The 25,571-nt window shown below is 41.1% G+C and overlaps 1 protein-coding gene across 2 annotated transcripts in view; it reads left to right on the top strand.

Annotated features, from left to right (window-relative positions):
- The first annotated feature begins 6,737 nt into the window (after window positions 1-6,737).
- TRPM3 (transient receptor potential cation channel subfamily M member 3) overlaps window positions 6,738-25,571 on the top strand; it is a 315,268-nt gene continuing 296,434 nt past the window's right edge. For both annotated transcript variants that reach the window (XM_056847836.1, XM_056847835.1), the window contains exon 1: window positions 6,738-6,870. In XM_056847836.1, coding sequence (XP_056703814.1) covers window positions 6,781-6,870 — 90 coding nt within the window. In that variant the 5' untranslated portion in view covers window positions 6,738-6,780. The remainder of the gene's footprint in view (window positions 6,871-25,571) is intronic.

The raw sequence follows: 25,571 nt of genomic DNA, 5'->3' as shown, positions 1-25,571 counted from the left end.
GGCCTCTGAGCCAGCATAACTGGTCCTTATGCTGACGTATCTTGGAAATACGTTTGGTATAAAGGTCAATCAGCTCCCTTAGCACATCCCCTCCCCCGCCGCCACAGGTCTGCACTTATAAAGTTTAAAAAAGAAGAAGTCAATAGACCATGTAGTTTGCATTCCTTCATGCTCATTTCAATGTACTGTAAACCATTAAGGTATAATATGTATTTTTAAATCATAAAAATATTTTGAAAATGTGAAAATTAACTTTGTTGGAAGTTTTCTTAATCTTCTTCTATTCTTTTAAAGTTATTTATATAAGTTGTGTAGAAACAACTATCTGGAGCTCCAAAAAATAAATCTGTGTTGTCATGGATACAAACAGGAGGAGGTTTATAGTTTATTAACTTATTATGAGTCTGACTATTTTTAGTAGTTGTTAAAAAAAAGATAGCAAAATTTGGTTCAGTTCTGGTAACCTCATTAAGTTTCTGCATTTAAAACTATCATTCCATTCACAATCTAAAGCCCTTAAATATCCATGACAAAATGATTGATAAGGCATTTAGGGGTTCTGTCTAATAGACATCTTGAGCTGGTTTCTACCCCTCCCCCCAATCGTTGTTTAAATATTGTGCTTCAACTATTATTATCTTTGTTGCTTTGGTAGCAACTCAGCAAAAAAATATACTTTTAGAATATATGTGGCAGTGCATATATGTAAAACACTGGCAGAAGAGGTTGCTTAATTCTTTACATGTGCCAATTATGCTCCTGCATATGCCCCTCCCAGTGGTCTCTTACAAATGTCTAACTGAGCGAAGGGAATACAAGTTAGGCAAGATTTGCAGGTGGGAATCAACCCAGAAGGCCTTAAATAAATATCCTTCCGATCTGCCAATATTTCCCTGCAAGTGTCCCCTACTTTCTTTTGCATTCCTATTGTTTTGACAAAAGTAAGGTGGGAACAAAGTATTTGTGGAGAGAATGTGTAGTTCTGCTATTATCTCTCAGAAAGCATGGTTAGTACTGAACTATAAATTGCAATACATAGTACAATAGAAATAAAGAAAAAGATTAAAAGTGAAATGCCATTAAAATACTTCAGTACTAAATCATATCCCTCTGACTGCATTAGAAGCTCAACCTCTTCCTTCTTATTGCCCAAACTTTGGGCATTGGTACAGAGACACCTGAAGCCCCGCATCCTCGTCTCCTTTAGACCCGTCCCTCCCAGGTTGGCCTCTGCTGTATGCTCTCCTTCATTTAAATCCCTACGATGGTCCTCTCCTTTCCCTTGTGGTATTAGTTTAAAGCCCTCTTGATGAATCTCTCCAGGTTTCTTCCAAAAACATTCTTCCCTGACCTTGAAAGGTGAATTCCATCACGTGCTAATAGGTTGTCATCCAGAAAACCTACCCTGTGGCCCCAGAACCCAAATTGCCCCTGCCTGCACCACCAACGCAGCCGGTGGTTTACCTCCATTATCTTATGTTCCCATTGTTTTCCCCTTCCTCTGACAGGAAGGATTGACAGGAAGGATCAGTGCCCCCATTCCCTTCAGCTTCCTCTGGAAAGCTTCATAGTCAGCCTTAATGTTTTCGATGGTGTTTGTGGCCATGTCATTGGCTCCCACATGGACCATCACAAATGGGTAGTAATCTTTAGATTTGATCAGTTTCGGTATCTGCTGTACAATATCTTTAATTTCCGCCCCTGGCAAGCAACACACCTCTCAGACCATGAGGTCAGGCCTGGACACATGATGTTCCATACTCCTCAGCAGGGAGTCACCGACAACCAACAATTTCCTTTTTTTTCCAGTGCCATTTCTTCATGTTCCCCTATTCTCCTCCCTCTGTCTTCCTTGTGTTTGTGATTTTTCTGCTGGCAGTGTTTCCAGCTGTGCTGCCACCGCAAGGGCCTGGAATTGATTCTTGAGTTCTAATGGCACAGAGTGCCGTCTTGCTCAGTGCATTTGTGGACATGCTGCAATGCTGTGAGGAGTTCCATTAGGGCAGGCAACCACACTGTTGTCCCTCTGAATCATCTCCCCTTCCTTATGCAGGGCTTCCAGGCTTCTGTTTATAAAATCCTCCCCTTCTTTGATGTCATGGACAGTAGCAATCCTCTCTTCCAGGCTCTGAACCTTGTTTTCTAAAAGACCTATCAATTTACACTTATGGCAGGTGAAGTCCATCTTGTCCTCAGGGAGGAAAACAAACATGGCACACTCTGCTGTGACTGGAAATGGTTCATGAGCATCCATCACCACCCTTGCAGTGAATTCTTTCATGCTAGAAAGACCTTGGTGTATTAATCTAACCTGAAACTAACAGAACTAAATTCTGTCTACTGAAGGCAAAAGGGGAAGCAATAACACCAATGTAAGGGCCTCTTAACTACTTATATGGTCTCCAGGTCCAACCCCCAGGCTAAGAGGCCCAGGGCAAGAGCCCTTTAGCTCTTGCCCTTCGGCTCACACCTCTGGTGAGAGGAGCCTTATTAATCAAAGGCTCACAGCCCCACCTCTCAACAGCCAACAGCAGAGGGTGGGGCCAGCAATTAACCCCAGTCACACAGGCCCTCTTCACTCAGCAACTACTCTCTAAAAGCACGGCCTCCTGCTCTGCCTCTCAGCCCAGCTACCTCATCTCTGTCTCTGGTAAGAGGAGACTTTTTAATCAAAGGTTCACAGCCCCACCTCTCAACAGCCAACAGCAGAGGGCGGGGCCAGCAATTATGTTTTTAGTAAGTTCATCAGGGCTTGGGAGCTAAGTGGGGTCAGCCACGAACATTAGTTGGAAGGGACACTGCCAACAAATACAAGGGTTGCCACACTGAAGAAGGCAATGGCAAACGACCTCTGCTCTGCTGCTTTCAAGCCCAGAGCACTCAGTGGAAGGAGCCATCATGAGTCAGTTGCAACTCAATTGCAGAATATATTTTTTTGCATAGAAATAATTTTCCAATATGTTGACTTTTTCATCCTAAACAATGCATTTGTGCTTCCTTATTTCTCCACTATATTTATGAAACTTCTAGTTGGGAAAATTGCTTGAGGATAATTATTTACAGAATAATTTACAGAAAAGGGTGATCTGTCATTTCTGGAAAAAAAATGAGCAATTTTCTTCAATTTTCAAATGACAAGAGTTGCATTTTGCAACAAAACAGTAGAATATGTTTCATGGGAGAAGTATCAGCCAATGTTAGGAACATCCTTCTCCTCTGAAGTCTTGTCTGGACTACCATAAAAAGGCATGGTGGGAGTGGAGAACCTGAAACCAACCCAAAAAACCTGAAAAGAAGTTGAGGTATACATGTAAATTGGGATTGACAGCCCTTGGCTCACAACCAACAGGACAGCTGGGGGAGATGGAGATGGGCCGATGGCATTGTGTGATGCTGTGACATTCTTTCTAGCTGAAAAACTGGAAATAATGTAACTGTGTCATGTGACTGTCTAGGACACAATGCAATCTCTATTATTTTTACCATAGAGGTCAGGGGATTCCTAGAGCATCACATGTCACAGTGATGTCACTTCCATTTTTTAACTAAAACAAAAAATGTCATAGCAAACACTGTAATAAAAGAATCTAACAATTCACTGCGTATTATATAACGAAGTAAAAACTACATATAGAAATAAAAAAATCTTGCATGCTGAACAAACATCTAGAACAGAATACAAAGTCATGCATGCAGAGCTGATCAAAATTTTAACAAGTGTTGCGTAAAATGCAAAATACAACAAATCTTGCATGTAGAGCAGAAGTGTTGCATGCTTAAGTTGTTACATATTGTATATTTATTAAAGGGTGTTTATGCATTTAGTTTAGAATTTACTGGATTTATAATTCAGTACTTACACACATACCTCAGCTTCTCTTGCTTTTATACCATAACCTCATTTAATATTCCTCTTCTCCCCCATTTTGTGCTTAGACAAACAGATTATTTTTGTGAGGCATGGAATTCTTTCTTCCTCCTCTCATTGATACAATGGTGGTAATTATGACCTAACCGATAAATTTATCAGATGAATTGTAGAAGCATCACTATAATGTGTGTGCGTGTGTGTGTGTGAGAGAGAGAGAGAGAGAGTGAGAAAGAGAGAGAGAGAAAGAGGGAGAGAGAGAGAGAGAGAGAGAGATTGTTTTCCTAATTGCAGCAGCTTTCTTTAGGACCTGTATGGCCACACTGATGCATATGCAAGGGTGGTTTTGTGGCATACCTGAATGAGGAGGTTTAAGATGGAAAACCTAGTTTGCTGCAGTTCAGTTGTGGATAGAAACATGGAAACACGTATAGATGGTTCAGTCCTTGACATATCCAGTTACAGGTTAGCAAAGCTGGAAAAGACATTTGCTTGAAACCTTCAAGGATCAATTTGTCCAGTAGCAGGCTAGGTGGACCAATGGTTTGCCTCATTATAAGGCAGCTTCATATATTCAGATGAGCAGGAGAACCAACAGTCCTGTCTTTGGCATACTGTTTTTTGTGTTGCTGCTTCCTATTGTTTCCTCATCAGCTCAGTAGACTAGAGGCAAAACCTCTTCAAGAAGAAGAGTTGGTTTTTATACCCCACTTTTCTCTACCATAAGGAATCTCAAAGCAGCTTACAATTGCCTTCCCTCCCACCCCGCCGCCAGACAGGCAGCTTATGAGGTAGAGTTCCAGTCTTCCACTGTGTTTCAAATCCATGAGATGAAATCCTATAATTTCGCCTTCCTATATTTACCAGTTTAGATGAAATAACTGTTACGTTTGGAGTATGTGTGTTGCTGTTGTTTCTTGTTACCTGAATTCCGTCATTGCTTTCCCTGAAGACAACTGCCTGTTAATTCCAAATATCAGTGTCCTGTGGCTAGGAAACAACAGTTAATTTATGAGTAATATACCTTAGTAGTGTTGCCACAGATTTTCCACAGTCACCAGAGGAAAAATTGTTCTTCTAACTGAAAATACAGTTGTATAACAATTTCTGGGATCCTAAGAAGAAGAAAAAGGAATCACCACTTTTGTTTCAAAGTGTGATGCCAGGGATGGTCCTTAACCTCTTTGCAAATCAGGCAGTGGTTTTGATTTGGCTAACCTAGCCTGAGAGAGTTTACCTGGGGAGTGTTATGGCCCAGGCTAAAGGCACTATGTGATGGACTTGCATGTTACTTACAACATCTGTACATTTATTTCATGTGCCTTACCTCCATTTAACATCTCTTGCTTTCCCCACCATCCCTGACATAGGGGAAGGAATTTGCTGGTTGCCCTCATACCCTCATACACAGAGTGCAACAGAAACCATTTTGAAGGCTCTTGTACATCTCTATGTATCAAGCCAATCAGTACCTTTTCAGAATCACTGGTCAGTGGTTTCTTTCTTTCTTTTTTTTTTTACACTGAAAATGTTCCTGAGGGAAGGCAAGTTAACTTTGTACAATGATAGTCACTGTGGTTACCTGATTATAAACATCAGTGACATGCAACCCAATTTGTCATTGGCAAAATGTTGAAAAGTTCTATATCTATATATCAGTGTTCCCCTTCCGTACCACTTATGTGGGATGTTCTCATAGCCCATTTAAAAAGTGGTAAACATGAACAAGGCTTTGCTTATAGTGATGCTGCAGTATTTTGTTATTCCTTTGCATTTTCTTTATTTTTTTGTAATAAGTTCTTTGAAGGCTAAGCACTTCTCCCTCTTTCACTGAAGTGAGCATCACTGTGTTATATTCTTAAAGCTGAGAACACTCTCTCTCTCTCTCACACACACACACACACACACAGAGAGAGAGAGAGAGAGAGAGTGAGTGCACAAAAGGAATGTCTGTTATTCCTCTGCAGCAGGGCTACCCCAAATTAACTGCATGAGCATGAGATACACTTCTACTGGTGCAGGAGTGCAGTTAGCACAACCCACAATTGGTGCGCTTAACATAAAATCCAGGTCTTTTAACAAAAAAATCATCTAGAGATACCCTTTAAAGTATAGCATTGCCTGCCTTAAACAACCCATTGATGTGTAAGGCTTCAGGTGGTTTCCTTAGAAAATGTACATCTAAATGCATCTTCAGTTTTATTTTTTCATTAAAATGGCACTGTGCCAGAAGATAGCCCTACTAATTTTCTGATAATGAAATGCCCACATTATTGTTGAGTATTAAATCAGTTATAATATAACATCTTCAGACAGAATAAGTGAAAGGGTGAGCAGGTGAATTTTTTTAACATTTCAGACCCATCTCACTTACTGTGAACGTTAGCCCCTCCTCCCTCTTTGAAAGCGTTATCTCTTTTCTTGCAGAGCTCTGCAAGAGGAATTGGGGACTACCCTTTTCCTCTGCTTGATTTATACATTCTATTGCCATCTCTCTGTGATAAAAAGAGCAAAACAAATGGCTTGTACTCTGAAGGGAGAGAGGGAATGAGAATCAGCACACAGCTCTTACTGCAGGCTTTAAAAAAATACAGGCTGTCCCTTTGCTTGTAACACGGTGCAGCCCTCCCCTGAGCAGAAGCAAGCAGTTTGATTGCTCTGTTCCCGTTCAACCACATTTGGTATGCATGAGCACTACTGCTTCAAGCCGGGAGGGTGTTTTCTTAAGGAGGATCAGTAGCAAAGGCAAATTCCCTTTGCCCGCCTTTCAGCCAAGTTATAGAAGGCATCAGTCCACAAATTGCAGGTCGGGACACCTAATTGATGTGGGATGTCAACAATGTGGAAGAGTGCTTGTTTTGTAGGCATTTGTCCAGTCTGCATTTCATTATTCCGCTGGAATTTTTGAGGTCATGAGTCAAAGTGATGCTCCCCGGCCACTAAATTGGACTATTCGGAAGCTTTGCCATGCTGCCTTTCTCCCATCTGTCAGACTTCTGAAGGTATCGTAAAAACATTCCCTTTGACTTTTTTTGTGTGTTCCTTCATTTCTCATGTTGTATAACTGAAGTACATATCAACAGTGATTTTTGATACTAGTTTAATATATGTATCTGTTCACCTGTCATTCTAGAAAGTACATTACCCACATATAGGTAGCAAACCTGTGTATTTTTAAAGCAATGAACAGTATATTTAGCACTGTTACTGTTACTGTGGTCTGAGATGCATTTAATGCTAGAGTGGAGTAAGAGATGTTTGGTTCAGTCTTTGCTCTGCAAGCAAGAGAAATTAGTTCTAGGCTATATGGATTAATTGTGAAAAGCCTCAGAAGTTGTCCATTTCTGTTACTTATTAAGTCTCCAGAGCCACCTATGGGCACTGTACAGTACAATGTTCACCTATGGCAATTGCTGCTAATTTCTTCAGGCAGTTTATATAAATGGCTGGTTTAAATCTGTTCATTTGAGGTCAGCTTCTGAGTAGATAGGAGATAGTATAGAGAAACTTTCTGATTATTAATTTTTTCCAGTACAGAAACAGATATGTGTTGGTTTTCAGAAATGACCTTAAATACAGACACTTTCTATTGGCATAAGTCCCATTATTTTCAGTGGGTCTTCCTCCAGGAGAATATGATGAACATTGGATCTCTGTTCTGTTCTAAGGAAATCTAGGTGTGTAGGGTGCAGATTTCTAAGAAGCACACATTAATTGGCAGTCCCTTTTACTCTATGCATTTTCAAAAGTTTGTATTTAAACTTACAAACCAATCCTATACATATTAACTTGGAAGCAAGTCACACTGGTGTTTGCTCCCAGGTAAACATTCATAGGATTGCAGTGAGAGGGAAAAACTATGCTTGAAGGGCACTTCCATAGTTCTTTTTCTTATTTTTTGAAAGAAAAGCAGCCTTAATGGCTGCAGTTGAGAGCAAGAAGAGCAGAATTCTCTCTCCTCGGTCCTCACCAGCGGCTTTTCCACCAATAAGAAAATGGCAGGAAACATGGAGGTTAAGCAGCTCCCCCAGCCAATGCCCTCTGCTCTTTTTGTTCTCAGTTTGAACTTCTAAGGCTGCTTTTCAGTTCAAAAAAATAAGGAGGGAAAGATCTGTAACTGTGCCTCATGTATAGGTAGTTCTGATATAAACACCACAAATAGAGTTACTCCTCTTATTACCTACTGAGAATTATACTACATATGAATGCACAATATTTGTTGTGACTTCAAATAAAGATTTTCTGAACATGTTCTGAGAAATCACAGCCCTTTGTTGCTCTTTGCCACATACACACATGGTGGAAAAGATATATGTACCTCAGACTTCACTATTTACTGCTTTGTGCACACATTTTATATTCTTGATCTACAGTGTGATAATTAGATCCATAAAGTTATTATGTTTGATAGCAGCTTTAATCTTTTTAATGGATGGACTATATAATGAACATTTGTGTTGCTTATATTTAAATGCTAAGGTTGGTGTAACTTCATGATATGTAGGTACTTCAGGCAAAAATATGGAAGAATGTGGTAGACTGGGATATGCAAAAAAAAGTAATCGCTTAGTTATTAATTCATTTTTTAGCTCCTTAATTGGCTACTGTAGTAAATTGTTTGAATACACTACTGCAGTTATGCCATAGCAGATTTTAAATGGACACAAGAAGCCCATTCTAGTTTTAAAAATTCTGCTACACAAGTATATAAGTGTTATGTGGGCAATATAAGATAATGAATTCAGACTATACACATGAAAATGCATGGTTAAAACATACAACATATAAAGAATACATGTGTAATTTAAAGTGTGAAAGCATTTACAGAACCTAAAAAAAGAGAGCTATTACAAGAAAATTTCACTACTTAAGCTTTTAAATATTTCAACTGGGAGCAAAACTCAATATGTGAAGCTTATAAGCCCAATTTCTTTTAATTTTGAGCAAACAAACACTGCAGTCCATTTTTAATTAATAACAGGAAAAAATGAATAATGAAAACTGTGAAACAGTTTGCATGCAACTTTTTGTGATAAAGAAATAATAATTTATGCTAGACCCCCAACAGATGCAAGGAGAGTGTGTCTATGAATAGATGGGATGCTAGCAAAAAGTCTGAATCAGGGTTATGCAAGGTTTCTTCATTTCTCTGCATAGCTAAGAGCACATACCATCCCACAGAGAACAGAAAGGAGGTGGAGCTTTAGACTTATACAGTAAGCCAACCAAGTAGGAAGATGCACATAGGATACTCATAAAAAGGAGTTAACATTTAGTTTAAGGAATGAGATTAAATTGTTAATATTTCTTGGAATATAACTCAATGTCTCCTGTATATACTCACAGTAATCTGAAAATTGGCAATTTTATAAGGGCTGCGTGTGTTCATGCTCTCTATCATGCTGTTTCTGGAGCTTATAACACAAGCCCAACAACCCTTTTATTGTGGCAAAGCTGCCAGGGGAGTAGGAGTTTAGTTTCTATTTCCCTTCCATACTGTATTGCTCAGATTTCGAATTTAGGCATTACTGTGTTGCAGTAGTTACGGGCTCTGCAAATTCAATGCAGTACCAGACAAGGGACTTTTCTGGGGTGCAAAGGGAACAAGGGTATAGTGTACTGCTGTTGTGTCCCATCTGGGAAAGCAGGCATTTGAATTCTAATGATAGCAACATTTGTGTCAGCTAGCAGTTGTAGAAGGGGATTTCCTCATTTTTTTAAACAAAAGATGAGTGTGGAGCTGTCCAGCTCAACCTTACTTGCCTCATACAGGATGCCACAATAGCTGATGTAGAGCAAGCTTCTGCTTTCATGGTAGATGTTTACATACAGGATATGGTCAGGATTCCCATGTGATTATCTTTGAGCATATAATACAACTCACTTTTGTAGTATATGGAAACAAATGTGAAGGAATAAAATAAATGGAAATAGGCAAGTGCTATAACCTAGAGAACTCTGTGACCACTTCTGTATGGTCAGCCAGGCTTTTTTAATTGGTTTTCTATCAACAGAAATCAGCCATATTTCTTGGCAAAGAGCTTTTGAAATGTAGGGGAATTTTGGTAGCAATTTGTAATACAGTATTGGAGGTCAGGCATCAGTTCAAAGGGGGAAAATGTCAAAAGTATTTTTCCTAAAGGAGTTTCCCTCTGACTGATGACAAAATTCTGAACTCTTGTAAAGGCAGATTATATTGGCCTCCTAATGTACTTTATTTTTGTTCTGTTATTATGACCTTTGGTCAAACTGTAATGTTAATTAATTTAAAATCCAGTACACCTTTTCTAAATTTGAATTATTTCTAGGGATACCTTACTGACAGACATAATGTTCACCCTCACTATCAAACCTGGCTGCTTGTATGTGCGTGTGTGTATGTATGTGTATATGTGTATATAATGATTAATTTTGTGAAACTCTGAGAGTAGTGAGCAGGTAATCTCTAGGTTAATTACAATGGAACAGAGTTACATAGGGATGAGAAAGGTGTAACTGTTTAGGACTGCACTGTTTATTCTCATATAGTATTAAACTGCTCTCCTTGCATGAATTGATAGTGGATAACATACGGGACACAGTGGCCTGGTTTTTTATTTAGCTAAGAAAGGATCATTCACAGCTGCTGACAAGCTGGACATTCTCCAACTCTATTTCGTATGCTTTAATTCTAGGCAAATTTGTTGGTTCTAACCTACTTCATTAATACCCTAAGTGTTTAGAAATAGTTGTATAATCCTGCTTCTTCTACCTTTTCATTTAGTAACAGAAAAAAAAGTATTAAACAACTTAATACATACTATGAAGTTATACCTTCTAAGCTCCCTGATATAGGATGGCACATTTAGTATATTCTTTTCAGAATAAAAGAAGTCAGAGATTTGAGCTCATTAATCTGTCAATATATCAAAATCTTGACACTAGAAGGTTATGCTGTGAGGACTCAATGTGCTCAAGAGCCATGTTCAGGCATATATCAGATGGAAAGCATTATGATGTCTTTGGATTGGAGAGGCCAAGCATCAGTACAAGGAGACTGGCCTTCTGCCCTTGTTCATCTATAGAGCAGAATCAACAGAGGTATAGTGTCCAGATCATGTGAAGTGATTGTATCACTTTGCTCTGGTTAGACCTCACCTAGAGTATTGTGTTCAGTTTTGGGCACCACAATTTAAGAAGAATGTAGACAAGCAGGAACGTGTCCAGAGGAGGGCAACAAAGATGGTGAGGGATCTGGAGACCAAGTCCTATGAGGAAAGCTTGAAGGAACTGGGTATGTTTAGCCTGAAGAGAAGACTGAGAGGTAATATGATAACCATCTTCAAGTGCTTGAAGGGCTGTCATATAGAGGATGGTGCTGAGTTGTTTTCTGTTGCCCCAGAAGTTCGGACCAGAACCAGCGGGTTGAAAATAAATCTAAAGAGTTTCCATCTAGACATTAGGAAGAATTTTCTAACAGTTAGAGTGGTTCCTCAGTGGAACAGGCTTCCTCAGGAGGTGGTAAGCTCTCCTTCCCTGGAAGTTTTTAAGCAGAGGCTAGATGGCCATCTGTGAGCAATGCTGATTCTATGACTTTAGGCAGATCATGAGAGGGAGGGCATCTTGGCCATCTTCTGGGCATGGAGTATGGGTCACTGGGGGTGTGGGGGGAGGTAGTTGTGAAATTCCTGCATTGTGCAGGGGGTTGGACTAGATGATCCTGGTGATCTTTACCAACTCTATGATTCTATGAGAATCTCTTGCCTGCTGCACTTTGGATGCAGATTCCTATTTACTGTAGGCCCCATGCAAGTCCCTAGCATTTGTGCAATCCTATGCAGAGTTTCTCCAGCCTAAGCCCATTAAAATGAGCTGGCCTTAGCCCAGTTCTGACACAATCTTTCTTATGGTATTCCGTGGTGTATACATTTGAATAGAGTGGAAGAAAATTTATGGATGTCGTTATTTGATAAAAAGGAGCAAAATATTCTCTGTTTGCATGCCTTTTTCCATTTTTGCCTATCATTGTTGAAACAAGAACTGACTTTCAATGAGAGGTTCTACCTGTGGCATTTCAGCTTCTTTCTTTAGTGTAAGATACTTTTCTTTGATTTCATCTTTTTGAAGCAGCTTGTTGTTTATGTTCTAATTTTAATATCTGAATTAGATGAACTGGCTGAAGTAGCAATACTCTTTTCTTGTGGTATGTTATATTTAAAAAAATCCAGCCAGTTGATTTTCTAACCTAAATAAAGCAGATAAAATGTGGATCTTTGATTTAGGAGAAAGCCTGCATCTCATTGTCCTGGCTGAACACAAGGCATCCTGGATTGTATGTACCAGCTGGGGAAGTAAAAGCAAGATTGGAGGGGGCTATGGCTCAGCAGCAGAGTATGTGCTTGGCATTCAGAAGATCATGGACCGTGTCCGCACTTACCATTTCCGGCGCCGGCTTCCGCGGGCTTTCCTTGCATGTTCCTACTGCAACTCACCCAAAGGATTCCCAGGACGTCTCCAGAGCGCAGTTTCTCTGCGGTAAGAGGATCCGCTGATAAGGCTGTTAAAAAAATAAAGCGTCCTCCACACTCGGTGCCTTGAAGTGGGAACATGCAATGCATCCTCAATCCTGCTGCCAGCCAACCCCTGCACTCGCCCCGCCTCCCTTACTAAAGCTGAACCAATCGCAACCCTTGCTTGGAGCGCCGACTGGGCATGCCTGGAAGCTTGCCGGTGTGGGGATTTTCAAGTGCAGCGGGGAAAGGGGCACAGTGGGAACAGGAATTTAAAAGCGGTCTGGATTCTTGTGTACTGGATGCGAGTAATTTGTGAGGTAAGTTGCTAGTGCGTCAACGGGCTCAGTTTGAGTCCCTAGCATCTCCAGTTTAAAAAAGCATCAGTAGTAGGTAATGTGAAAAACTTCTACCTGAGACCCTGGAAAACTGCTGCCAGTATGAGCAGACAATACTAACCTTGATGGACCCATGGTCTGATTCACCATAAGGCAGATTCATGTGTACAAGTGCAAATAGGCTTTTTATAAAAAGGAGAAATATATGCTGATAAAAATAGGTCTGTAAAATCATTAAAAAAGCTTCACTTTGGAAATTTCCTGTAGAAAAGCCTACATCTGTTGCATATCTGGAAGAGATTAGAAAGTCTTGCATGAAAACATTTTATGCATGCCCTAGAGAGTGTATAAAAATCACAGAGAATAAAAGAGAAGCCATAGGCTGAAGAGTCAAAGCACAAGGCAACATTTTCAAAAGACTAATTATCTCTCATTTAGAAGTATGTGAAAATGTGTAAGTTATAGATCACACTACAATAACCATTTCTGAAGAATGCCTATAACGTTCTCTTTTTCTCTAGTATAACAAGATTCCCAGGCTACTTATCTTTTTTCTCTTTCCTAAAGTTGATATGGATTGAAACTTTAGCTACAAAAGAAAGTATTTCTTCACACAGTGTATACTTAAATTGTGAAACTTGCTGCCACAGGATATGGTGATAGCCACCAATTTGGAAGAGGAGTGGACAAATTCATTGAGGACAGGGCTATCATGAAGGCTAGTCACGGTGGCTTCTAGTTATGATGGATATCTATTTCCTCCAGTACCAGAGGTACTATGTCTCTTTAAACCAGTGGCTGGGGAGCACAGGCAGGTTTATGCTGTTGCAGTCTTTCTGTTTGTGGGCTTCCTGGAGGTAGCTGGTTGACCACTGTGTGAACAGAATGCTGGACTTGATGGGCCTTTTTTCTGATCCAGCATGACTCTTCTTATGTTCTTATGTACCTAAAAATTCTCAGCTGAGTTGGCGAACCCCCAGTTAATCCACAGTGCTGTGGGTGACTATATTATGGAAAAAATGCTTTCAGGCACTATCTGCACTCTTCTCAGCCTCCAGAGATGAGAGTCAGTACCTTTTCTGTTGCTGCAGCAACTGCCAGTATTTGTTTGTTTAAAATATTTATATCCCACCTTTCAATCAAAGGGTACTCATGGCAGTTTAAAAACAGCAGAATTTTAAAGAACACATTTTATTTTATTTTCTACAAGTTTTCTCCAAAACAGTATCCAGTTATCCAATGAGATATTTAGAATTCAATCCATAGTCACATTACATCAAATACAACAAATGTAGATACTCTTTTATCCATGTTATTACAGTGAACACTGAATGAAAAAGATGTCATACAGAATAAAATCCTTGTGCCATTTTTCTTTTTCTATGGACAAACTCTGTAATTTTTACTGTTCCCACAATATTCCAGAATTTAGTAAGCAAGGACTGAAACGAAGGAGGCTCTGCACCATCATTTTGCTATTAAAATTTTAGCTGAGGTTAATACATTCTGAATTAACTCATAATGTTGCTTCCCCGCCACTCTGGGTAATGGTCAAAAACAAAATTAAAGGATCTGCTGGTAATTCAAAACCAGCTATTAAATGTCCAGTAATGTGATTGCTAAAGCAGATCTTTACAACTAGGGAATCCTGCTCTTTCAAGAAATTTGCATAGATGATCCATTCCTTATAACTCTGTGATGCCATGACTGTGATGATGAAAACTGTGTGAAGGTTTATCCACATAAATAAAGATATGTACACCTTTCTTGCGAACTCAGTACTGGAGGTTGTTAGGGATCCTCATAGTCTGAGATGAGCATCTAGTTTAGTGAGCTAGTGTTCATGCCTCAAAGTCATCTTCAAGGGAAGATGAAGGGAAGGGAAAATGGGGCCATTTAATTGGTAAGTATGTAGCTTCTGGATTGTCCAAACCTGGCATAAATCTTGATACCTTGAACTTCTGTACTTATCTAGTCATCATAGCAGTTTCTTCCGCAACTGCAGTTTCAATTCTATCTATTAATCCTAGGGATCCTGAAGTAGAAATCACAACCTCCATGGCAAAGCTCAGGTGCAGTTGTACTACATTGTGTATCAGATTTTAGCCACGTGTTAACACCAACTCAGTTTTAATGCCCTATGAATACAGGGCCAGGCTCACACACAACACCCTCTGATTCTAGGTGAAGTATGACCATGGAACATCTCTACCATTCTTCATCAAAACTGAGGACATGAAGGACTCATAACAGCCATCATTACTCCAGCACTAAATAAGCCTATGACAGACAAGTTATGTTTTGCATCTCCTTAAGACAGTCATGTCCAAAGTCCGGCCCGGGGGCCAATTGCGGCCCCTGGGCTGGTTTAATACGCCCCCCCAGCCTGTTTTGCAGAGAGAGAAAAGGGGGGGCTGCGCCTGTGCTTTGCATCCCTGACCGAGGGGGCGACGCTTGTATGGGGACACGGCCTTTGTTATTCCGACGCATGGAAAAGCAGCAGCAGCTCCTTCCGAGTGGGTCAAGGGGGATCCTGAGGATGGGATGGGTTGGGGGGGGACTCGAGGGTGGGAAAGGTGGTGGGAGGAAAAAGGAAATGCAAGGGAGGTCAGAGGCTGGCCCCAATCCGGGAGAGGAAAGACACCCCCACACACACATACACACAAACACCGAAACGCCTGGGAGTGGGGAGGCTGCTCCATCTGGCTCTCCTCTTTCCTCCTTCCTCTCTGCAGAAGGCTGGGGTGGGGGGGGGAGATGCAGCCCCTTCCATGCATTGCGGAGGCCTCACAAGGGATCCAGATTTGCAGGGTGGGTGGGAGGGAGGAGGGGAGACACTGGATGGGTCTTGAGTGGGAGGATTGTGAGTCAAGGAAAGGCAGGGGGGAGAGGGGGCTGGATTTGGGGGCGGGGAGTTACCAGTGGGAGCTGACAGAATGGTAGTGAGAGGGAGAAAAAAGCAGTTAAAGAGAGTTGAAGACAGCAGTGAGGGAGTTGAGTGTGAGTCTGGCTGAGTGAAGCTGTAGAGAAGAGTAGCTTAAAGCTGTCTGAAAAGGGTCAATTTGTCAGGAATTTGTCAGGAAGGATCCCAAATGCTGGAATAGTGAAACAGTTGAAAAGTTCAATTGAAAAGAAACTTTGTAACCTCTGCCTCACTTTCTTCAGTGTTATGTTGAAACCATAAATAAAAGTTAGCTCCTTGTTTGTTTAACCCTGTAAGCCGGTTGCCTCAGGGAAAGAAACACACACACACATAAGCAAAGATATTGATTTGTATAGATTTGAGGACATGAATAAATGGTGACAGAGTGTGAATGAGACAGTATTTGAGTCCTCAACCCCAATAACTCTGTGCTGTGTCTGAGTGAGGGGCAGTTATTAAAGGGGGCTGGGCTACCCTTTCTGAGATATCTCTGTGAGTGCGAGAGAGGGCCTAGGACAGGGGTGGGGAATCCTTTTTCTGCCAAGGGCCATTTGGATATTTATAACATCATTTCCGGGCCATACAAAATTATCAACTTAAAAATTAGCCTGCTATATTTGGACATTTAGCCAAGAGGCACGACTGGAGACAGCTCCGAGTGTCTGCCATGTAGAGCAACTCGCTTTTGAGCTCTGCCGTCCCCAGCTGAGCCCGAGAGATTCAGGCAGAGCAGCAAACACAAACTCACATCCACCTTGAATAGAGGCTATTCCTGTCCGCGGGAGGGGGCGGATCGCCAGTCTTAGATCCTTCTGAGCTAGAGATCTGCCAGGACCCATGAAGGGCCACACCAAATGATTTCGCGGGCCTTATACGGCCCCCGGGCCTGACGTTCCCCACCCCTGGCCTAGGATGTGAAATGGTTATGGCTCTCTCTATATTTTAAAAGAGTCAAGAAGGGTAGTGACATGTGACTGCCTGACCTACCTGTAACCCTGAACCTGACAGACAGAGGTTGTGGAGGGTGGTAGACACTCTGCATGAGTGAAAAAGGTATGTCACAAAGCCATAGTAGAGAGCATCGGATTTTATTCTGAAAGTTCCAAGTCATGAAGTGGGAAAGGATAGGTGGGATATATGCTGTTCTGGTAGCCAGGAATATAAATTGGAAAATATGACAAGTTGCATATGTGGAAAACTTCTTCTTTTGTGTATTTCCTGCTCCCATTTATTTCCATTTATTTCCTGCGGCAGCCAGGGTTGTACACTGCCTCATTATAAGCATTTCCAACTCCAGTGGTTATTTTATTCAACGTATTTAAATTATATAATAAAGGAAGCCTTAGCTTTTCTTTCTTATTTCCTTTTTTTTTTTTTGGCATGAGTGTTCTAAGCAATGCATAATCTATTTGATTACTTTGTTATCCTGGAAAAGGAGAAGTTACCATAATAAATTGGAGCATTATATTTCCTGCATCTGTACATGTCATCTTCCTTTCCACTATTGTTTCTGCTTCCTCTACTTCTCCCATATTTGCACTGAATTTCATATAGTCACAAAGCTCTTATTCTTCTTAACCTATTTTCAGCTTGCCCATCTCTCCTTCTCTTTATCCCTCCCCCACATACTTCTAGTAGTTGTTTACAGTCGATTGCACATGGTTTCTCCTTTCTGCCCTATATACAAGACACATTTCAGAGACGAAAGAATGAAGAAGTATGCTCTGAGGTGAAATTATATTTGATATAACAGGCTAAAATACTGCTGAGTAATGGAGGAAATGGGACATATAGCTGAAAACATCTGAAGATACCAAGCCCTATAACAGTGTAAGGACAATAACCCCTGGAAATGGCTTATTAATTTAGTTTTAAAGAGATTTACTTCCTGAACCATTCGGTATTGAGATCATTGTCTCTGGTCATTCTAAGCTGTTAAGCAGAAAAAGTTCAGATGTTATATAATTGTGTGTTGTTTATGGGGGGGAAAGTTCTGCTTTTATCCTGGTAAAATAGCTTGTTTCTTTAACCATATGATGCTGATATGTTGCTCTAGAAGAATGTTTCAACAATACTGTAGTAAAATCAGCATTATAATATATTATAAGTGAAGTTATGCTGAGGAGATATTTCAATGGCTGTTCTGATTAGTATAATGCAATTAGACTATACTATACTGGCTTAAAGCAGGAGTGGTGTCTAGGGAGATCCAGGTTCCAATCCCCACTAATTGCTATGAAAATCATTAGGTAACAATCAATCATTCTTTTTTGAGCCAAATCTTCTTTAAGTGGGTGTCATGAGAACTCTTGAGGGCAGGGCATGTTAAAGATATTAAACAAAGTCCAGAGGAGCTGCCATATTGGTCTGTTGCAATTAGGGTTGTGCAAAACATTTTTTTTTTTGCTAAATTTTGGGTTCAGATTTACCAGTAAATATGGGTATTCAGCTTATTTCTGGGTTTACCAGAAAAATTGGGGCCATTATAGTCTATGGAAAATTATTTTCAAAGCTACTGGGAGTGGGGGTTGGAGGTAGCGTTCCCAAATTTTCAGGGTAGCTTGAAGGGACTTTCTTTGCATGAACCCCAAATTTTGTTGAAGACTAGGTTGAGGTCCCAAAGGGGTTGCCCCCATTCCCTATAGAAAAAACAGTGTTTTCCTATGGGGAATGGGGGCAACCCCTTTGGGACCCCATAAAATTGGACCCCCTGGCCCAATCTTCATCAAAGTTTGGGGTTCATGCAAGGAGAGTCCCTTTAAGTTACCCTGAAAATTTGGGAACTCTACCTCCTAAAACACCCCCACAGAAGCCTTGAAAATAATTATCCATAGACTACAGTGGCCCTGTTTTACATGTGCTGGGAACTGCCAAGCCAACTTTCTCATCATTGGTTTCAGTGGGCCCATGCAAAACAATGGGAGGACGGGTCTAAGTTCCAGTGGAAAAGTGGAGAGGTATATGAGTAAGCACAGGCCAATGCCTCCTTTCCCAAGAACTCATGCAAGCCCTACACAACCAGACACCAACCCAATCCAGCAGCACAACAAACCACATAGAGAAGTCTAATGGAGCCGAGACTCTTTACAAAAACCCTGAAACACAAAACACCATGTGACATCACATGGTGACATCACAAAACCCATGTGACATTACCCCATGGGTCAAGAATGACCCAGTGCTTGCACAGGGGACCTTTACCTTTACCTTATTCTGGACTGCACACCTGATGTTAGTAATATTGACCAAATGACAATGATTATATGTTATGTAGATGTAATCAAATCATCAGATAATGAGATGTCTGAGCCTGAGATTATGATAAAAGAACATTTTTTGGAATTTGTTCCACTAAAGGAGACTATAGGTGCTTTTATGACAGAAACTCTTCTTGGACAGCTTGAGGAAATTGGTCAAGGTTATGGTAATGGGAGTAACATGAAAGGCAAAGAAAATGACGTACAAAAGAGAGTCCTGGACATAAATCCATGTGCCTTTTTCGTGCCCTGCAATCCATACTTTTTAAACTTGGAAGTCAATGATGCTGCTAAGTGTTGTCTGGTAGCAACCAGTTTCTTCAGTTTGGTTTCTATTATGCTGTCTTAGACATGGCCATATGATCTGTTGAAGAGAGATTCCAACAGCTACAACAATATAATTCCCTGTTTGGCTTCCTGTATGATATATACAATATCAACAAAAAATCTTCTGAAGATGTACTTAAGGTCTGCAAGAATTTGGAAAAATGATTGATGCACAATGGAAACAAAGATACTGATACTGAAGATCTGTGCTGTGAACTTAAAGCAATAGCTCGAAGACTTCCAAAGTCTTTACCACCACAAGGAGTACTTCTCTTCATACTACAACAAAAACTCCTTGATAGTGTGCCTAATGTTTCTGTTGCTCTAAGGAACCTTCTCACCCTTCCAGTGTCAGTGGCAAGTGATGAACGCAGTCTCTCAAAGCTCAAACTTCCAAAAATGTACATATGGTCAACAATGCTGCAATAAGAGACTAGTTGGGTTTGCAACTATATCAATTGAACATGCCCAAGCATCAGCATTTGACCTGAAGGAACTGGTGACAACATTTACAAAGGAAAAGGCACACAAAATGAGATTTTGATGTGCCTGAAATTGAAACATTCAAGTGACTTAAATTTTAACATCACAACAATGTTTAGGAATGTTGAAATGATTTGTGCTTTGTGTGCTAAAACTGTTTTGTATTTGAGAAAGAAAATCAAAGATTGTTGTATTACTTATTCTCACAATATTTTTTAAAATTAGCAATTTCAAGTAGTTAGCCTTATTTAGGGTGCAAAAAAGACTGGCACAGGTCCTGCTGTCAACCACCTTGAACAGCAGTCGATCAGTTTTGCAATCGTGCAGTAACTGTGATGGTGAAGTTTCAGTTCCTTACGGGGTGTGTGTGTGTGTATTCATATGGTAGATGAGATAGATTCTACTTGGACTCATGAAAGATAGATTCTACTTGGACTCATGAAAGATTGAGCCAGTTCATTAAAATGAGTTTGCCTCTGATAACGCTGTACAAAAATGTGCCTTGTCTTGCCAGTGAGTGCTTCACTTTCTGGTATGGACTGTCTTGATCTCGGCTCCTTCAGTGTTCTTGCAGGTACAGGGAATAATTGTGAGAGGTCGTGAATTAGGTGCTCCAGCATGCAGTAATGTTTCCCAGGACTGAGCTGTTCTCACTGATGTCACCTCTTGAATTAGTTACCTGAAGTCCTCCTCAGTGGGTGTCGACTTTTCCTCACCTGTACAGAAATGGGCCCTCCATAAGGGTTCTTGTTGGTATGCAGGAAGATTGGTAACTCTGCCCCCTCCTCAAAGTATGAATTATCTCAGGTTGTGGGAGTCATGGGATGTGACTAGGTTGCCAGCTCCGGATTGGAAAATACCTGGAGATTTTTGGGGATGGAGCCTGAGGAGGTTTGGGGGAAGGGAGGGATTTCAGTGGGTATAATGCCATAAAGTCCACCTTCCAAAATTGTCATTTTCTCCAGGTGAACTGATCTCTGTCACTTGGAGATCAGTTATAATTCGAGATCTCCAGCTACCATCTGGAGGTTGGCAACCGTATATGTGACAGCATCACACTTTCTACAATTTTTTAAAACGTTCTGCTTACACTTAAAGTCAACAGAAATGCTCCCTAGCTCTGAGAAGAATTTTTGCAACTTCCAGTTTCTAGAATTTTTAATAATACAGTACAACATCCCTTCTTTTTTTTTAAACTTCTCTGGACACAACTAGATGCCTCCTCCCTGCCTTTGTGTATTATAGTCCAAACTCTCTCAATAAGATCAAAAAGCCTTAACAGTGGCATTGATAGGAGATATAATTGCCTAAGTTGGTTGGTCAGGTTTGCAAGTTGATTTTCCAATTAGTCACAATTTTGTATATCAGGAGCTACCTTTTGTAACTTGTCAAGTGTTCCAGTCTAATTTGCAAAGTCACAACTTCTAACTAAAAGCAGTCGCACTCCTGCAAGTTATCTTTCACAAATGTAAGGTAGACCTTTAATAGTCCTAATAAAAGAAGCCCATCTTTTCATGTTATTTCCAGTACAACATAACACCGAGTCAGTTTTCACAAACTCTGTGAATTTCAGTGTTCATAATTTTGTGCTTACTTCAAGATGTGTTGCCAGTGAATAATAAATTTTATGAAATAGTATTGCTTCTTCCTCTGAGTATCTGGTATCATTTTTAAAGCAGCATATATAACAAATTGTTTTTAACAGTGTATGTATACTATAGATAAGGAACCCCACAAATTCAAATATTTCATACTGGCCAATTCATATTAGAGTTCCAATTCTGTTTTACCGTTTCTGAAAGGAGTGCCAAGTGAGCAATTCAGGCTACAGGACTATGAAGTGAAACAGAGTAATTTTCTTCCACCTGAATAACCAAGCAGGCTAGGATACAATGCAGAAGAGAAGCCCTCAGGACTGAATGGAAATTTATGTCAAACTCTGTAATAAAGCATGAAATAAAGTCTCTTTATAGAAAATATTCCTTTCCTCCAGAATAAAACGGTGACATGAAACAGTTGGATGTAAATGGCCTTTAGTGCTGCCTATCTAACCTATAGTGAAGGATATAGCTTAGAGTATTGTACTAATTGTTTAAGAATCAGATATGATATACCTTTCAGTTGTGTTAATTCAGGAGAGTATTTTCTGTCTAAAATACAAAACACTGAATGAAACTCATAATTTCTTTCTACCTTTGGCCTCATAACTTTGACATAAAAAACCTAATTAATTAGGTATTCAATTTAAGAATATCCTTGCCAACTACAAGACAAGTAGTTTTGCATATTTTACAGAGGACAAGTTGTCAATTGCTCATAATTTTAGGAATTATCACATGCTAATTATATCATGTGCCCCACTTGAAGCAATACATATAATATCCTAATAATAATGTTGTTATTGAATGCAAATAAATATAATGGGTGGATGCATATGCCAAAAATTGAAGACAACATTGAATAGTAATACATACTTTCAAAATGACTGTTTCACCCGTGTTCTCTCGTATGTAGAAACATGTATTGTACCACCAAACTGATTAATATGTTGTACTTAACAGTCATATATACATTCTTGGGACTTTCAAATGCACCAGCTGCTTAATGTAAGTCTAGCTATACTTACCGTTGCCGATGTATATGGCTAAGAATAAACTTTCCTTTTTCCCTACGAAATAATATCCTATCTATTGCCTCATCTACATTATTAAGTTATTTTTAAACATTATTTAAGTAACTGTCTGTGCAAAAAGCAAAGTGCATCAAAGAAATAGTGAAATTTATGTTCAAACATCTAATGTAGTGGTGAAAGTGGAATGAGATTCCTTCCTTCTAATCAACGGACTGTGCCTCCCTGTCAGAGTGGTTCACTAATAGATTCCTTCTCTTTAGTTTCTTAGACAAAGCTTCCTTGGAGCTTGGCCACTAGGTAGCACACCGCCGTGTCTGAGGTACTTCAGGCTTAACAGGCACACGTGAAGCACATCTGTGACAGATGAGTTAGGTGCCATGTTTCCCTAAGAGCAACTGATGGGAGCTGACAGAATCTTGGTGAGAAGGACAGTGGAAAGCAGCTGTTAGTTCTGTGGAGAGTGAGTCTGGATTAGTGACGCTTAACTCTGTCTGGAAAGGAAGAGCAGTTTAACTCTGATTTTAAAAAGGTCAACTTGTAATGACAAATCCCAAATGCCTGAATAGGGAAATAGTTCAAAAGTTCAACTGAAAAGAACCGTTGTAACCTCTACCTGGTTTTCTCCAATGTTATGTTCAAACCATAAATAGAAATGAACTCCTTGTTTGTTTAACCTTGTGGGCTGGATGCGTATGGTCTCGGGGAAAGACGCACACACGCACACAAGCTAAGATTTTGGCCTATATATAGGGTTGCCAACCTCCAGGTACTAGCTGGAGATCTCCCTCTATTACAACTGAACTCCAGCCGACAGAGATCAGTTCACCTGGAGAAAATGGCTGCTTTGCCAATTGGACTCTATTGCATTGATGTCCCTCCCCTCCCCAAATCCTGCTCTTCTCAGGCTCAGTCCCAAAACTCTCCAGGTATTTCCCAACTGGCAACCCTACCTATATATAAATACAAGTGTGAACCTGCAAGGACTTGCAGGAGGCATCTAATTTCCTCCTCCCCCACTATTTCCTCTTTCCCTTTCCTGAAAGCCCCCATAGCCTCTCCCCTTCTCCTGCTTCCTTCTCTCCTTCTAGGGTTGCCAACCTCCAGGTGGGGCCTGGAGATCTTCTGGAACCACAGCACATCTCCAGACTACAGAGATCTGTCTCCCATTGGATTGCCAGGTCCAGATTGGGACATTCCTGGAGATTTGGGGTTGGAGCCTGGGGAAGGCAAAGTTTGGGGAGGGAAGCAACCTCAACTTGGTATAATCCCATAGAATCCAGCCTCCAAAGCAGCAATTTTCTCAAGGGGAATCAATCTCTGTCATCTGGAGAGCAATTGTAATTCTGGGTGTTCTCCAGCCCTCCCCCTCCAGAGGTGGGCAAACCTAATTCCCCTGGAGGCAACGGCTGCTTTGGAGGGTGGAATCTATGGCATTATATCCATATGGGGTCCCTCACCACTTCCAACCCCATGCTTCCCAGGCTCTACCCTCCAAATCTCCAGGTATTTCCTAACCTGGAATTGGGAACCCTATCTCCTTTCCTACCAACCTACCTTTACCTGCCCTTCTGTCTTCAGCTTTCCTTCTCCCCCCTCTCCCAGAGGCCTCCACATAGGGTAACTGTAGCCCAGTTGCGTGGTTCCAGCTACTGGGCCAGGCCCACTTGCATGGTAGGGAACCCTCAATGTAGGGTTGCCAACCTCCAGGTAGTAGCTGGAGATCTACCACTATTACAGCTGATCTCCAGCCGATAGAGATCAGTTCACCTGGAGAAAATGGCAACTTTGGCAATTGAACTCTATAGCATTGAAGTCCCTCCCCTCTCCAAACCCTGCCCTCCTCAGGCCCTCCTCAGGCCCAGAAAACTTCCTGCAGTTACCAAAGAGGGACCTAGCAACCCTACCTCAAGGACTTGTGAGGTGGCACCTCACTCTCCCTCTATCCCCCTCCCCACACCATTTCCTCTTTCCACCCTTCTGGCAACTGCCATATTCTCTACCTTTTCCCTGCCTCATTCTCCTTCTCAGCCATTCACCAACCTACCTTTTATCTGCCTCCCCACTTCAGCTATATTTCTTATTTATTAACTTCATTTATACTGCAACTTTCTCTACAGTGGGGACCAAAGCAGCTTACATTATTCCCCTCTCCTCCTTTTTATCCACACAACAACCCAATCCCCAACAGCTCTATTCAGTGTCTGAATGAGGGGTGATTATTAAAAGGGACTGGACTACCCTATCTGGTAATGCCTCTGTGAGAGTGTGGTTGCCAGGTACCCCCTGGCAATCGGTGGGGGAGGGGGAGGGGGTTTACCAGCTGTAAATTCAGTCCTTATCCTGGTCACTGTCGGAACATTGACATCAGTTCTGGAAGTGACATCATATCGCCCATGACATGGAAGACGCTCTGGTATTTGGGCAAAAACTCTATGGTAGAAGCTTTGTTTACTATAGAGTTTTGGCCAAATACTAGAGCATCTCCCACATTGTCGGCAATGTGATTGTGTCACTTCCAGAAGTGACATCAATACGCTGACAGTGACCAGGCTGAGGCCTCAATGTATGACTGGTAAGACTCCTGCTGGTCGGCTGAATAGGGTCAGGGGGAGGGGGTCCAAAGCTGTGTGCCATCCCTGGACAGACTTACATTGTGAGAATGTTGGTCTGGTCTGATCTGCAGGAGGGTTTCCAGCTCCGGACTGGGAAATAACTGAAAAAAATTTTTTTTGAGGGGAGAGCCTGAGGAGGGCAGGGTTTGGAGAGGGAAGGGACTTCAATGCCATAGACAAAGCGGCCATTTTCTCCAGGGGACAAAGCGGCCATTTTCTCCAGGGGAACTAATCTCTGTCACCTGGAGGTCAGTTGTAATAGCAGGAGATCTCCAGCCACCACCTAGAGGTTGGCAACCCTATCTGCAGGATTGTCTGGGACCTTTCTGGCCACCAAGGTCTTGGCACCTATTCTCTGCTAAGCTGGAATGAATGAGGGTATCTGCTTCTCTCTTTCGCTTCTTTCTTCTCCTGCCATCCATCAACAAGCTGTTTTGGGGGCTTCTGAGCAAAATGACCTCCACAACCTCATGGGCTGGTCCTTTATCCCATATGGACATAGGCCTATAGAGTTTGAAAGTGAGCAGAACTGGCCTTCTTCTCTAGGCATCCCTTTCAGCCCTCATAGTCTTCCATTTCCAACTAGGAGCAGTATTCAGAGGGAAGGCACCAAGTTAAGCATGGTCAGACTCCTTTGTTGCA

Source organism: Euleptes europaea, chromosome 4 (assembly GCF_029931775.1).
Source record: "Euleptes europaea isolate rEulEur1 chromosome 4, rEulEur1.hap1, whole genome shotgun sequence".
In the NCBI taxonomy this organism is placed as follows: Eukaryota; Metazoa; Chordata; class Lepidosauria; order Squamata; family Sphaerodactylidae; genus Euleptes; species Euleptes europaea.
Note: the sequence above shows the minus strand (reverse complement) of the source record. Positions and strands in the feature narration are given on the sequence as shown.